Consider the following 17,351-nt stretch of genomic DNA (forward strand, 5'->3'; position numbering starts at 1 on the left):
AGTGTTATATCACTATCTATGAGTGTTATATCACTACCTATGAGTTACATCACTACCTATGGGTGTTATATCACTATCTGTGGGTGTTTATCACTACATATGAGTGTTATATCACTATCTATGGGTGTTATATCACTATCTATGGGTGTTACATCACTATCTATGGGTGTTATATCACTATCTATGGGTGTTATATCACTTCCTTTGGGTGTTTATCACTACATATTAGTGTTATATCACTATCTATGAGTGTTATATCACTATCTATAAGTGTTATATCACTACCTATGAGTGTTATATCACTATCTATGAGTGTTATATCACTACCTATGAGTGTAATATCACTATCTATTAGTGTTAGATCACTATCTATGAGTGTTATATCACTACTTATGGGTGTTATATCACTACATATGAGTGTTATATCACTATCTATGAGTGTTATATCACTACCTATGAGTTACATCACTACCTATGGGTGTTATATCACTATCTATGGGTGCTATATCACTATCTATGCGTGTTATATCACTATCTATGAGGGTTACATCACTACATATGAGTGTTATATCACTACCTATGGGTGTTTATCACTACATATTAGTGTTATATCACTATCTATGAGTGTTATATCACTACATATAAGTGTTATATCACTACATATGAGTGTTATATCACTATCTATGGGTGTTATATCACTTCCTTTGGGTGTTTATCACTACATATTAGTGTTATATCACTATCTATGAGTGTTATATCACTATCTATAAGTGTTATATCACTACCTATGAGTGTTATATCACTATCTATGAGTGTTATATCACTACCTATGAGTGTAATATCACTATCTATTAGTGTTAGATCACTATCTATGAGTGTTATATCACTACTTATGGGTGTTATATCATTTCACATATGAGTGTTATATCACTATCTATGAGTGTTATATCACTACCTATGAGTTACATCACTACCTATGGGTGTTATATCACTCATCTATGGGTGCTATATCATCATCTATGTGTGTTATATCACTATCTATGAGGGTTGCATCACTACATATGAGTGTTATATCACTACCTATGGGTGTTTATCACTACATATTAGTGTTATATCACTATCTATGAGTGTTATATCACTACATGTGAGTGTTATATCACTATCTATGAGTGTTATATCACTACCTATGAGTTACATCACTACCTATGGGTGTTATATCACTATCTGTGGGTGTTTATCACTTCACATATGAGTGTTATATCACTATCTATGGGTGTTATATCACTATCTGTGGGTGTTGCATCACTCATCTATGGGTGTTATATCACCATCTATGGGTGTTATATCACTTCCTTTGGGTGTTTATCACTACATATTAGTGTTATATCACTATCTATGAGTGTTATATCACTATCTATAAGTGTTATATCACTACCCATGAGTGTTATATCACTCATCTATGAGTGTTATATCACTACCTATGAGTGTAATATCACTATCTATTAGTGTTAGATCACTATCTATGAGTGTTATATCACTACTTATGGGTGTTATATCACTACATATGAGTGTTATATCACTATCTATGAGTGTTATATCACTACCTATGAGTTACATCACTACCTATGGGTGTTATATCACTATCTATGGGTGCTATATCACTATCTATGCGTGTTATATCACTATCTATGAGGGTTACATCACTACATATGAGTGTTATATCACTACCTATGGGTGTTTATCACTACATATTAGTGTTATATCACTATCTATGAGTGTTATATCACTACATATAAGTGTTATATCACTACATATGAGTGTTATATCACTATCTATGGGTGTTATATCACTATCTATGGGTGTTATATCACTATCTATGAGTGTTATATCACTACCTATAAGTATTATTTCACTATCTATGGGTGTTATATCACTATCTATGGGTGTTATATCACTATCTATGGGTGTTATATCACTACCTATGGGTGTTATGTCACTATCTATGGGTGTTATATCACTATCTATGGGTGTTATATCACTATCTATGGGTGTTATATCACTATCTATGGGTGTTATATCACTATCTATGAGTGTTATATCACTACCTATAAGCTATTATTTCACTATCTATGGGTGTTATATCACTATCTATGGGTGTTATATCACTATCTATGGGTGTTATATCACTATCTATGGGTGTTATATCACTATCTATGGGTGTTATATCACTATCTATGGGTGTTATATCACTACCTATAAGTGTTATATCACTACCTATAAGTGTTATATCACTACCTATAAGTGTTATATCACTACCTATGGGTGTTATATCACTACCTATGGGTGTTATATCACTACCTATGGGTGTTATATCACTACCTATAAGTGTTATATCACTATCTATAAGTGTTATATCACTATCTATGGGTGTTATATCACTATCTATGGGTGTTATATCACTATCTATGGGTGTTATATCACTATCTATGGGTGTTATATCACTATCTATGGGTGTTATATCACTATCTATGGGTGCTATATCACTATCTATGCGTGTTATATCACTATCTATGAGGGTTACATCACTACATATGAGTGTTATATCACTACCTATGGGTGTTTATAACTACATATTAGTGTTATATCACTATCTATGAGTGTTATATCACTACATATAAGTGTTATATCACTACATATGAGTGTTATATCACTATCTATGGGTGTTATATCACTATCTGTGGGTGTTTATCACTACATATGAGTGTTATATCACTATCTATGGGTGTTATATCACTATCTATGGGTGTTACATCACTATCTATGGGTGTTATATCACTATCTATGGGTGTTATATCACTATCTATGGGTGTTTATCACTACATATGAGTGTTATATCACTATCTATGGGTGTTATATCACTATCTATGAGTGTTATATCACTATCTATGAGTGTTATATCACTACCTATAAGTGTTATATCACTATCTATGGGTGTTATATCACTATCTATGAGTGTTATATCACTACCTATAAGTGTTATATCACTATCTATGGGTGTTATATCACTATCTATGGGTGTTATATCACTACCTATAAGTGTTATATCACTACCTATAAGTGTTATATCACTATCTATGGGTGTTATATCACTATCTATGGGTGTTATATCACTATCTATGAGTGTTATATCACTATCTATGGGTGTTATATCACTATCTATAAGTGTTATATCACTATCTATGAGTGTTATATCACTATCTATGGGTGTTACATCACTATCTATGAGTGTTATATCACTATCTATGGGTGTTATATCACTATCTATGGGTGTTATATCACTATCTATGGGTGTTATATCACTATCTATGGGTGTTATATCACTATCTATGGGTGTTATATCACTATCTATGGGTGTTATATCACTATCTATGGGTGTTATATCACTATCTATGGGTGTTATATCACTATCTATGGGTGTTATATCACTACCTATGGGTGTTATATCACTATCTATGGGTGTTATATCACTACCTATGGGTGTTATATCACTATCTATGGGTGTTATATCACTATCTATGGGTGTTATATCACTATCTATGGGTGTTATATCACTACCTATGAGTGTTATATCACTATCTATGGGTGTTATATCACTATCTATGGGTGTTATATCACTATCTATGAGTGTTATATCACTATCTATGGGTGTTATATCACTACCTATGGGTGTTATATCACTATCTATGGGTGTTATATCACTACATATGAGTGTCTTCCACTGATATGTTTCATTTTTGGTTGTTTTCACCCATGGTCGAAGAACAAGGGAAAGTGCACAACATGAAATAAGGTATTTTTGAAAATTGAATGTCTACTCAATATGATGAAGTTCACCTGTAGTAGAGAATAATGCAATCGCAAAACATCACAGTACAGCTTTCATGATATTGGAATTGTGAATGAAAGGCTACAAAACAACTTAACATGGAACTTACCTGCTACAATGGCACTGACTGTGAAGAATACAAAGTTAGTGGGGACAACCACTGTTGAGTCAAAGTTCTTCATGGCCTGGTTCAGGTATCTGTAACCATGGTAACAGAAAAGTGGTTGTATTTGTACTGTTAGTATTCTGGGGGTAATGCAGAATTGGGTCCAGAATTCTGTATAAGTCTAGAAACTACTTTGAATGTTGAACATTAGATGGACACTGGCCTTTGATACTACTGCTTAGTAGTCAGTACCTTGACTTCAATGCGATATTGTCAGGTTTATTCACAGACTTCACTGATCTTAAGCACTTTAGATAGGTTTGACCAAGTTTTGATTGTAGCTTACAAAGATCTTAGCCTACAATTGCTTTGTGCAAGTGGATGACGATCTGAAGAAATTACAATAATTGTAGCGCTAAGATTGTGTTGTGCAAGTAGGACCTGACCAACATGACTTAGAAGGTGTGACTTACTTGACTTGATCAACATGACCTAGAAGATGTGACTCACTTGACCTGATCAGCATGGGAAAGGTGAGACTGACTTGTCTTGATCAGCCTGATTAAGATGAGACTTACTTGACTTGATCAGCATGGGAAAGGTGAGACTAACTTGTCTTGATCAGCCTGATTAAGGTGAGACTTACTTGACTTGATCAGCCTGATTAAGGTGAGACTTACTTGTCTTGATCAGCATGACAAAGGTGAGACTTACTTGTCTTGATCAGCCTGATTAAGGTGAGACTTACTTGACTTGATCAGCATGACAAAGGTGAGAATTACTTGTTTTGATCAGCCTGATTAAGGTGAGACTTACTTGTCTTGATCAGCCTGATTAAGGTGTGACTTACTTGACTTGATCAGCATGACAAAGGTGAGACTTACTTGTCTTGATCAGCCTGATTAAGGTGAGACTTACTTGACTTGATCAGCATGACAAAGGTGAGACTTACTTGTTTTGATCAGCCTGATTAAGGTGAGACTTACTTGACTTGATCAGCATGACAAAGGTGAGACTTACTTGGCTTGATCAGCCTGATTAAGGTGAGACTTACATGACTTGATCAGCATGACAAAGGTGAGACTTACTTGGCTTGATCAGCATGACAAAGGTGAGACTTACTTGTCTTGATCAGCCTGATTAAGGTGAGACTTACTTGACTTGATCAGCATGACAAAGGTGAGACTTACTTGTCTTGATCAGCCTGATTAAGGTGAGACTTACTTGACTTGATCAGCATGACAAAGGTGTGACTTACATGACTTGATCAGCATGACAAAGGTGAGACTTACTTGGCTTGATCAGCATGACAAAGGTGAGACTTACTTGTCTTGATCAGCCTGATTAAGGTGAGACTTACTTGACTTGATCAGCATGACAAAGGTGAGACTTACTTGTCTTGATCAGCCTGATTAAGGTGAGACTTACTTGACTTGATCAGCATGACAAAGGTGTGACTTACATGACTTGATCAGCATGACAAAGGTGTGACTTACATGACTTGATCAGCATGACAAAGGTGAGACTTACTTGGCTTGATCAGCATGGCAAAGGTGAGACTTACTTGACTTGTATTACAGCAGTGGCTATCATCACGATCAGCATGATGTAGAAGATGGGGTGAGCAAACTGCGATGCTCCGGCAAATGACAGATTCAACATGCTGGACACTGCCTTGGCCGAGATGACTGTGAAGGAGGCTGCAAAGTGAGTGTACAGCATGTTCATCATGAGACAACATATTCATACATCTGTAAATAACATTTTAATACAATATTTCAGCTCCTCCTTTTCATGTCTTGTAACACCACAACAACAAAACAAGTTTGCATCATGTTCGTTGTTCGTCTGTCCGTCATGTTTAACAACATGGATGAAGTGTTTTGTCTGTGACTGTTAGAGTTGATTGACTAAATAACCAAGTGGAAAGACACATCTTAAACAATTTGATCTGTGAGTGAGCTGGGTTTTACGCTGCTTTTAGCAATATTCCAGCAATGGACACCAGAAATGGGATTCACACATTGTGCCCATGTGGGAAATCGAACCCGGGTCTTCAGCGTGACGAGTGAACCAATCTGATCAGTCCTTATCACTGCCGGACCCAGTTGTGCCAAGAAGTAGATCTGACATAGTACACTGTGAGAAAGTATGCCACCTAGAGTTTCTCATTATGCCTCTGTTTCCTGCATGCACGGGGAACCTGATGTGACAAGATTGTATAGATAAGAATGCAAATGTAAACAATTAAGGGTCACTCAGAGTTTTAGCATTATTTAGTAAATGCCGGTTGGTCGACAGTACATGAAAAGTGGTCCACAGTCTTTGCCTATTGATCCCCAGTACATGCCACAAAGTCCCCAGTACAAGCCTATCAGTCCCCAATATATGCCTATCGTCCACTGTACATGCCTATTGGCCTACAGTATATTCCTATGTCCACAGTACATGTCTACTGGTCCACAGTATATGCCTATAAGTTCACAGTACATGTCTACTGGTCCACAGTATATGCCTATCAGTTCACAGTACATGCCTACTGACCAACAGTATATGCCTATCAGTCCACACTATATGCCTACTGACCTACAATATGTAATTTTCTGACTAAAATTGATATTTTATACTTATCCTGACTCATGCTAATTATGCTTGGCTCCTTCCTCTTGAGAATGATACTGGAACACTTGATATCCCTTGAAGTTCACTTCTAAAAAAACAGACGTAAAATCACTCACCCACGAGTAGCGTCCCTTTCCTTCCCTTTGGCACCGAAATGGTCACATAGTTTGTCACTCTCTCCGTATGTAAGCCCGAAACCCAGATTTACATGGAAATCCAGAGTGCCATAAGAGGGGAGGTTGGGAGGGCTAACCTCATGAGTCAGGATAAGTATAAAATATCAATTTTAGTCAGAAAATTACATATTTTTCCTTATCCTGACTCATGCTAATTATGATTGCAGAATCTGCCGGAAACGGTGGTGGGTCAGGCCACGTTCTGGATTCACTGGTTGTAGATTTACGTCCTGTATTACCCCCCCTTAGGAACTTATGACGGCACTGTTTAAGATTCTGTTCTTTCAACTTCTCTCTGATGAGTCTGGGGGGACCACCACTTGTCAGATGTATTTTGAAACTTCTTACATTTCCTTGTGGAGGTTAGATATACTAATATTCCATTAGTTATTTATTGCAACTCCATCACTTGATGCACGCATGTACAAGTATGTCCTATACAAGTACAGGGTCTATCACTCATGCTAGTCTGTCCTAGACATGTGCATGGACTTATAGCCATTGCTCTCCAGAGAGTTGTTTTTCACAAGTCACATGATAAAAGGAGTGAGATTTACTCAGCGCCTTTGTGGAACCGTTAGTTGTTGTGCTAGAACAAGTGGCCCAAACGGGTAAATGCCTGAGATGTCTTTGGTGGCAATGTCTCTGAGGTAGTGGTTGGCAAACACCGTGTTTGATCTCCAAAAGCAGCCCTCCATTATAGTTGCAATCGAGCAGTTTTCCATACAGAGCAAGTGTTGACGCCAGTACTCTTGACTTCATATGGATTGGAGGCTCGTGGAGGCTCAAGTCCTGCTGCTTTATAGGCCCTTAGTATAACGGCTCTCATCCAGATCTTTATTGTTGTCCGAGTGACTTCCGTGGGCGTCTCGGTGGATAAGGGGATGAATAGGCGTTTGAATGTTCGTATCCTTGTTTTAGTTCTCTGTAAGTAGACTTTAAGTGCTCTGACTGGGCACAAGGATAGATCCTGCGTATCCTGTGGCCCAAGGACTGTAGATAGTGCTGGGATGTGGAACTGTCTGAGAGGCTGACCAGGCAGTTGGTTCTTGGTGATAAAATCCCATCTCAGTCAAAGATGTACAATGTCACGATGTCTTGATTCAAATCGTTTAGATTTCAAAGTCCAGAGCATGTATTTCTGACATCCTTGCAGCTGTTGCTAGGGCTTATCAGGAACAGCGCTCTGAGTTAGTAGTTCAAAGGATGTCCGCTTCTAGAGGCTCGTAGGCATCACTGGTGAGATGTTGTAGAACTATGTTGAGATCCCAGGCAGGAGCCTTAAATTTCTTTTGTTGGTCTTCCAACTTGAATGAGCGTATTAGTGCCAGAATCTCTGGTACTTTGATCAGCTTGATACCCATTTTCAAGGTGATAACTGTAATGAGGGCAGATAAGTAAGTTGAGAGTGTTGAACCTTTAAAGTGTCTTGTCTGTCGTAGATGACATAAGTATTCCTCCACTTGAGGATGTGTTGCTTTCACCAATGTAAAGCCTTTCCTCTTTGCATACTGTTCAAATCTCTGCCACTTGTCGTCGTACAAGTTGCGAGTTGATCTGTTAAGCTAATGTAACTGCTTTCGCTGCTTTGGCGGAGTACCCTCTAGTCTTCATGCAAGCTTTAATACGCTTCCACGCTGCGTAGCTGGAACAGTGTCGGGTTCCGTGAGCTTGCTTGGTGTGTGGATGGACCAGTGAGGTTCGACCACTCTGGTAGTTTCAGGGTTGGACTTCCGAGTTCTTGTATGAGGACGGGAAACCATACCCTCGCTGGCCAGTAGGGCGCGACCAAAATCAGTTGCAACGTAGTCGTCTGCTTGATTTTCTGTAGTACTTGTGGTAGCAGTGCAGGAGGCAGAAACACGTAATTATTTAGTCCTTCCCATGAGATGCTTACAGCAGCGTCTGTTGCCCATGCCTGAGGATCTGGAATCGGTGAGACGAACGTTGGTAGCTGTTTGTTGAACTTTGTTGCAAACAGGTCTATTAGTGGGGATCCTAGAGTCTGTCTCATGAATTGGAATGCTTCTGCATGCAACATCCATTCCGTCGGGGATGTAGGGAGGCATCCTTGTAAGGAGGCATCCACGTAAAGATGAGTATTGCAAACCGGCTCTGACAAACAGGTTCCTCCACAAACGTTCGACTTCCGAGTCCACCATAGGAGATATGGTTTCAGGCTGTCCGGTAGTTTTAACAGATCTAGACTGTCTAGGTGGGTGTTCACAAATACTTGTAGTGGGCGCAACTGTAATCTCCCTCTGCGAGTCATGTCTTCAGCTGAGGTGAGTAGACCGAGCATGCTTTGCCAAGCACGTAGTGTCAATGGAAGAGAGCAATGCTTGAGATATCATCTGTTGTATCTTGACCCAACGATCCTCTGGAACGACTATGTGATTCACTGGTGTGATGACTCGAATTCCTAGAAATTGCAGATCTTGTTTTGGCTCCAGTTCTGACTTGAGGAGATTCACAAGCCATCCTAGTTGAGTGAGCAGCCTGATGGTGAAGTGTAGTTGCAGTCTGAGTTGACTGGGATCGTGATGAGCTTGAATCCCGTCGTCCAGGTAGAAAGCACTGCGTAGACCTCGACGATGTAAATATGTGACGATGGGCTTGGTCACTCGAGTAAACAACCAGGGGGCCGACGATATTCCAAACGGTAGAACCTTCCGATGATGTCCGTTGAAAAGGAATCCTAGGTATTTCCTTGAGTCTGGATGTATCGGGATGTGTAGATAAACATCTTGCAGATCTATGCTGGTGAGGTAGTCTGCTGGACGAACGAGATATCGGAGCTGAGGAAGAGGTATCATCTTGAATTTGCTGGTCTGCGTAGATACTCCCGGATGAACTTCCTCATGTTGTAGATGAGCCGAAATTTCTCCTTGGAATTCTTCTTCGGTACCAGGAAAATTGGGGAGTAAAACCCGGGCATGATGAGATCTTGATCTATCTCTTCTACTGCCTCTTTGTTGAGTAGGGTCTTGATAGCATCGTCCAGTTTCTCTATCTGGTCGGCTGCATAGTTGAAGGCCATCAGGTTGCTTGTGGTATGGAGTAGCTTCCAACTGTATCTTGTATCCTCTGCGCGAGTATCTGGGATAATGTGAAGTTGTCCTGTGGTATTCCTAATTCTCCCAGTAATCGCGTTGAAGACGCCCACCCACTGTCGAAGGTTGTACAGGAACGGCTGGGGTGGAAGACTCAGTCGTTCCAAACCTGGCCTTCAGCTTGATTCCTCTTGCACCCCTAGGTGCTCAGCCTCTTCCGGGGTTACCTCTAGGAGCTCCGGTTGGGCGACGAAAGGAGACTCTTCCTCCTTTCAGGCTGGAATACTTCTTTTCTCTGGCTCTCTGGACTCCTGCAAGCTTAGATTTATTCGAGTAGCGTTGGGACGTCTGACGAATCACATTAGACAAGGTGTTGATGGATTTAATCATCATAACCTCTCTTGAATCGTGAGAGACTTCTCTGGTGACTTCTTCAATTCCTGCTCCGAAGATGTAAGATGCTGAATATGGGGCTCTGTATAAGGACTTGGTGAAGCGTTCACTCCAGGTGCATGCTGACAATAATCCTTGTCTTCTTCAAGCCTGCTGATGTGGATGCTAGGTGCTCCGACATAAACTGATGTTCCCTCTTCTGCTTAGTAGAGCGGAGTATATCATCCGGTCTTCTTTGGCGGGAGGAATTCTTGAACTTCAAGATGAGTGTTTCGTTGATAGCCCTCGATCTGGCTAATCCGAAGAAAGTACGTCTGGTGTTTGTATCCAGCTGCGCTTAATTCTTATCCTCAATCTTGTAAGATCTCTGACAGGAGTCGGTGATAATCTTGTAGTCATCATCAACCTCTGGAGCCTTCAGGAAGGGTTCCATCCTATGTAGAATTGAACGTCAGGATGTGCTAATTCTGCAACTTGGTGGCTTTATCAAAAGCTGCGCTGAGGTTGTCTGGTACTTGAGAGATCTTGTCGATCGGTAGAAAGGTGAGCATGTCAAAATCATTGTTGGACATCTTGTAGGTAAACGCCTCATCTGTGTCCTTAGAAGGTAATGCTAAGTCCAAGCCACTGGCGATCCAGGAGTTAACTTCTGTATCGGAGAATATGCCTTCACCTTCATCCTCTGATTTAGACATCTCTCGCTCTTTGGATGCACGACGACAAGAGTCTCTATAGTCTCTCTTGAATCTTTCCTGGAGTTTTGAGATAATTCTCTAGGACTTCACGAAGGTGGGTTCCTGGACGTAGCTTCCCCTCTGTATGAGTGCCTTCGCGCAGGCTCTCAATGGGCATCACAGTCCGATGGAGATGAAGATTCATATCTGTGACGTCTGTAGGGTTCGGGAGAACGCCTCGATTCCTTCCTGCGTGGAGACTTCTTAGCAGCAATCCCTGGAGCGTCTACGTTGGTAGCGGAGTCCAGACTCCTCACTTCAGATGGGGAAGATCATCGTGTCCGTGAGCCTTCACGCAGGCTTCCTCTTCATTCGGATGTGGTGGGGAGACTGTAGAGCCTTCATGCAGGCTAGTAGTCGGGGTAGAGCCTTCTCCTGAGCAAAGCGACGTTTCATCATCGATATCATCTGGTCTGTAAACTGTTTCATGAACAGTCCCGGATTGAAGTTCTGTGTTGTCTGAAGAGACTTCTGCAGGGATGATGCATCTGATACTGAAGAGATGTCATCTAAGGCTCGCTGCACTTGTGAAGAGTGGATGCTGCTGCTATCTCTGGTACCCGATGTCTGCGTTGATAGAAGGTCTTCTGTCAATGTCTGCGCTGATATCAATGCCGATGTAGCTGTAGAAGCAGGCTTCGTCTTCTTACTGACGATGGTGACTCCAGGTATGAGGATGGGTGGATCATCATAGACATCTGCTTATTCCCGGAGGAACAATCATGGCTGAGAAAGACCTCGTCTTCTGAGTAGAGCTGATCGTAGACTTCACTGAAGTCTTCATGGTAGTAGCCTTCTTCTTCTGCGAAGATGATGATTTAGCCTTCTTCATCTGCAATGGGGTCAGCTCAGTAGACAATGATCTCTTATGGCCTCAGGCATTCACCACTGGTACATCGACCTGCTCCCGAGAAACATTCAGTAATTCACTGGAATTATGAATATCTGTAGCAGTGGTTAACACACAGTTATCAGCGCAATCACTTGATTTTAACATGACTTGTGTATACCTTCGTACCCAGTCCTTAGCATGTATATGGATGGAAAAAAGGTAATTATTAAATTCAACCGAAGTTAAATTTACACAAAACTTACAGCGAGAGCTGAAAGAACATGAAACAGTGCAATTAGGGATATAATAAATGAGGGTCAGCCGCAGACACTCGATACCTACAACGAATACAAATTTTCATCAAATGTAAACATGAAGAAAACATATGTCAAACAACGGAAAATTTAGATCAAATTTCAAACCGTAATGTGGAATATAGTCCTAAAAACCGTATACAGCAATAATTTTGATGTAAGGTGTGAAAATATAAAAGGATATGTGCCGTATAGGGACCCAGGTGCTCTCACAACCGTCCTCAAGGGCGAAGAAGGAGAGAGTGACAAATATGGCTGGTCATGTGACCATTTGGGCGCCAAAAGGGAGGAAAGGGACGCTACTCGTGGGTGAGTGATTTTACGTCTGCTTTTTTAGAAGTGAACTTCAAGGTATTTCAAGTGTTCCACTATCATTCACAAAAGGAAGGAGACAAGCATAATTAGCATGAGTCAAGATAAGGAAAAACATATAGTATTTCTGCTAACCTGTGATGGAGGTGATGAGAATGTAGATGACAACCAGCTTCATCTGCAGTTTGTACAGCAGGACAAATAGGACGATGATCCCCACCAGCTCAATGACCTGCATGACACACATTTCAACATGTACTGGTACGACAACACATGTCAACCTTGAGCAGATCATTGGATCTAGTCTTGGAAATAAAGCATGGAAGTCAAGGGGTCCCTGTTATAGGGGGCCCCTGTGACAGGGACTGAGGAGGTCCCCAGATCAACAGCAAACCTCAGAGACCCCAGGACCCCAGGAACCCCATTGGCGTTAACACTGTCACGTAAAATCATTATAATACGGTACTTTGACAGTTATTTCACAACCTAAATCATCACCAAACAAGACTCAAAAGTTCAAAACTTATAAATATGTACATACATTTCATTTTTTAAAACAGAAGACAAATGAAAGCATACTAGCAGTACAACTGTCACCACGCCTTTGTAATCTGACTTAACACTGATGCTGCTTGCTGACCAGTTTACTAATCTCACTCTGCTGAAATACTCACTATATACACTATGAATGCTACTTGCGTCAGGGCTGCCACTATTTCATCCCCATTTAAAACCTTCTCCTTCTGGAAAACAAATGACACTTTCTCTAAACATGGTTAAAACAAAGCATTCTCGCTGAATTATGGAATTCATACTTGTTGAATATTTAGGTACTTCTTAAAAGGTACTTCTTATAAGTATGACAAATTATTTTACTAAATTCAGATTTGTGCATTCTTGTGATTCAAGTGACTCTGAACAACAAAGAAACAACCACTACTTGATATATTTCCTCACATCACACTGATCTGACTTACTCGAGAGGAGAATGTCACCAGCAGAAATGCTCCAATAACGGCCAGAGCACATCCTGAAACAAGGAGAAAGATGGAACCACATTACAACATGGCACTGTGTTGTACTCTCTAATCCCACAGAAGCACTGGACTTTCTCAACACAAAAATGACATCCACTTGTATCAAACTGATCTGAGAAACCCGATAAGACTCCTCATATAGGTTTACGAGGATCGTATCTACTTGAGACGCTACAACCTTCCCCAAAACTGGAATACACATATTTTGTAACATACACACAAAGATTCCCAACTATTTAAAAAACTTGACTGCTTGAGCTACTGAGTACAATTTACATCCCATATTAAAATATTTTTAGGGTTTTCCATATTTTTTCACTCTCTTGGGACCACTCCCTTGGGAGATTATAACAAAAAACTGTTGAGACAATTCCGCTTTTATCCTGTCTCACATGACTAAAAGTGCTGTCCCAAGTGTGATGTATTAACTAATAACAGGGACATATGTCGTACTATCAGTGTATGAAATAAGACCCGTCCGACCGCCCGAGATGGGCTAGATTTCTGACAGAAGGTCCAGACTTACAGCTAGCCAGCCCGATGCTCTGGTAAAAGTTTTAGATGTTCCATACATCTAAATTCACCATATCTTGCTTGGTGTCTGGTCTGGTTAAATCCATTTTGGGCTGTAACACTTTCAAGTTACCAGCCCTTATGTCTGGCTGGGTTTGGGGCTTATTTCCTACACTGCTACTACACAATAATCATGACAGGGCACCTGCTTGATGCACTATACACATCATTCTAATAGTAAACCACATATGGGATGCCCATATTTATTCAGTAAAACAACACAGGTTGAAGGTATAACAGGATACACGTGGAAATTACAGTGTTGTTTTTTAAATTGTTCCTGCTTATTTGTATGCAAGCAAATCTGGACTTCAGTGTGTATTTGGCCTTGATGTCTGGCCTGTCCCCTTCAGGAGGGAACACTTAAAACTGACAATAATTAACTCACCAAACAAATGTTCAGGTCGGATTTTTTCTTTCAAGAAAACAGCAGCTAGAAAGAGGTTGGCTGAAATAGAGAACTACATGTTAAGTAATAAACATGGTGAAGGCGTTTTCAGCTTGCCTGAAGAATTAATATCAGTAAAAGTCAATGGTGGTGTACTGTAGTTTCTTCAGAGTGAATGAGTACAGATTGGGCATTAAACAAAAGACCGAGGGTAGTATCTGCCAGCAACTTATAAATAAAGCATCCAGAAATGAGTGTTGTCAAGTTACAGCAGGATGGCTGCTCCAGTGCTATCAGCCTGTGTATTGTGTGTGACATACCAACAACTGTTGTTGTTCCAAGTGGGGCTACAAGCGAGGCGGGAGCAAAGCCGTAGGCGGTGAAGTTGCCGACCTCACCCAGCCCCATCAGGATCAGCCCCAACCACCATAGTGGGTCCTTGGTGTAGTGGATCGATTCCTCTCGAGCTTGGTTGCGATTGTGGGTAAATTTCTGAAATCCCAAATCATGAATATACACAGTAACCATAGACAAAATCTATTACTTCAACTGGAATACAAAACATTATATACTAGTAGGCATATACAAATATCTATCCACATTTGATTACAGGTATATAGCATTGTATCCCAATACCTGGCTCATCATACATCAATTTACATCTAATGTATTGCGATACATACCATGCCTTACATTCCAAGTTATTATGGTTTCAAAAAGATGTGATGATAACAGATTAAACAAGCTTTTACAAAACTGTTCATCCATCAGCTTAATCAGAATCTAGTGTGTTTCATGGTAAGCCTCAAATAGCAATACAATACATGAGTCACCAGAAGATGACGAATCCCCTCGGACCCCTGTATTTGAAAGAACAAATCATCTGACAGTTACTTAAAGTCCAACTTGATTGTTTTTAGTCCAAATCGTTTCCATGGAAATCATGAAAAAATCTGTAAATAGCAAATGGCACCACATCAAGATCTGTTTGATATGCCTGCCAAGTCTTGATGAAAAATATTGAAAGGTTTTCAAGTTGTGCTCCAGAAATGAAACCCTTCCCTCCCTTTTGAGACTAAGACTGAATCGTTTCCTTGGAAACTGGGGAAAATAAAAGTGACAAAAATCTGCAAATAGCCAAAGGCACCACTTTGGGATGTGCCTCATATATCTGCCAAGCTCTGCTGAAAGACATTGAAAGGTTTTCAAGTTGTGCTCCGGAAACAAAGCCCACCCGTTCACCTGTAGACTGAGGGAGATGCTGATCACATGACACATGCACTACAAATTCACCTGTCCACTGGGGGAGATGCTGATCACATGACACATGTTCACCTGTAGACTGAGGGAGATGCTGATCACATGACACATGTTCACCTGTAGACTGAGGGAGATGCTGATCACATGACACATGCAGTACTGACTCACCTGTAGACTGAGGGAGATGCTGATCACATGACACATGCAGTACTGACTAACCTGTAGACTGAGGGAGATGCTGATCACATGACACATGCAGTACTGACTCACCTGTAGACTGAGGGAGATGCTGATCACATGACACATGCAGTACTGACTAACCTGTAGACTGAGGGAGATGCTGATCACATGACACATGCACTACAAATTCACCTGTCCACTGGGGGAGATGCTGATCACATGACACATGTTCACCTGTAGACTGAGGGAGATGCTGATCACATGACACATGTTCACCTGTAGACTGAGGGAGATGCTGATCACATGACACATGCAGTACTGACTCACCTGTAGACTGAGGGAGATGCTGATCACATGACACATGCAGTACTGACTAACCTGTAGACTGAGGGAGATGCTGATCACATGACACATGCAGTACTGACTCACCTGTAGACTGAGGGAGATGCTGATCACATGACACATGCAGTACTGACTAACCTGTAGACTGAGAGGGAGATGCTGATCATGACACATGCAGTACTGACTCACCTGTAGACTGAGGGAGATGCTGATCACATGACACATGCAGTACTGACTAACCTGTAGACTGAGGGAGATGCTGATCACATGACACATGCAGTACTGACTCACCTGTAGACTGAGGGAGATGCTGATCACATGACACATGCAGTACTGACTCACCTGTAGATTGAGGGAGATGCTGATCAAATGACACATGCAGTACTGACTCACCTGTAGACTGAGGGGGAGATGCTGATCACATGTCACATGCACTACTGACTCACCTGTAGACTGAGGGGAGATGCTGATCACATGACACATGCACTACCTGACTCACCTGCAGATTGAGGAGGTGCTAACGATCACATGACACATGCAGTACTGACTCACCAGATTGAGGAGACGCTGATCAGGAGGTTGCCCCAATAAGCTAGTGCACTGCCCACAAACAAGTCCTGAAACACAGACCAAGTCAGATTAAAACACCAAGTTATATATCTTTTTACCGGCATTTAAGGTGGCATTTAGAATAATCTCAAAAGCAAGGGAGATATTTTTTAAAATTTTGAACATATTCATTTCCAACCAGCCATGTTACTGGTCACAGAAAGAGCTGATTGACACTAAGCGGTCGCCCAGGTAAATGATTATATAAGGGACGCCGAACATGATAAAGGTATTGTCTGGATGGTGTCAGCAGAGTCTGATATTCTCTAATTATAATCTTGTTGGCTTGAAAGTTGAGGGGAATTTTACCCCCACTTAAGTGTTGTAAACTGACAATAAATGATCAATATGTCAAAATACAATGCAAAAAGTTAAAAAGACAAAATATTCCATTCTTCCCATACCATTCATTCCTATTACTAACAGAAGGTGCACGATAACAGTCATGTACTGAAAGGCTATGAAACTGGACATTATGACAATATGACCTTTGTAAACAATGACATATGCGTACTGGAAGCATTAGGAAGCAGG

General features: G+C 40.8%; 1 protein-coding gene across 1 annotated transcript in view; it reads right to left on the bottom strand.

The window, feature by feature from the left end:
• LOC124254919 (NIPA-like protein 2) overlaps window positions 1–17,351 on the bottom strand; it is a 43,318-nt gene that overhangs the window by 12,204 nt on the left and 13,763 nt on the right. The window contains exons 2-10 of the mRNA XM_046688762.1: window positions 16,774–16,825; window positions 16,551–16,567; window positions 14,747–14,918; window positions 14,427–14,486; window positions 13,406–13,458; window positions 13,103–13,171; window positions 12,564–12,660; window positions 5,557–5,692; window positions 3,996–4,084 (exon numbers count right to left, since the gene is read on the bottom strand). Coding sequence (XP_046544718.1) covers window positions 3,996–4,084; window positions 5,557–5,692; window positions 12,564–12,660; window positions 13,103–13,171; window positions 13,406–13,458; window positions 14,427–14,486; window positions 14,747–14,918; window positions 16,551–16,567; window positions 16,774–16,825 — 745 coding nt within the window. The remainder of the gene's footprint in view (window positions 1–3,995; window positions 4,085–5,556; window positions 5,693–12,563; window positions 12,661–13,102; window positions 13,172–13,405; window positions 13,459–14,426; window positions 14,487–14,746; window positions 14,919–16,550; window positions 16,568–16,773; window positions 16,826–17,351) is intronic.

This window comes from Haliotis rubra, unplaced genomic scaffold (genome assembly GCF_003918875.1).
Source record: "Haliotis rubra isolate DU_JTF1 unplaced genomic scaffold, ASM391887v1 Scf587, whole genome shotgun sequence".
Classification (NCBI taxonomy): Eukaryota; Metazoa; Mollusca; class Gastropoda; order Lepetellida; family Haliotidae; genus Haliotis; species Haliotis rubra.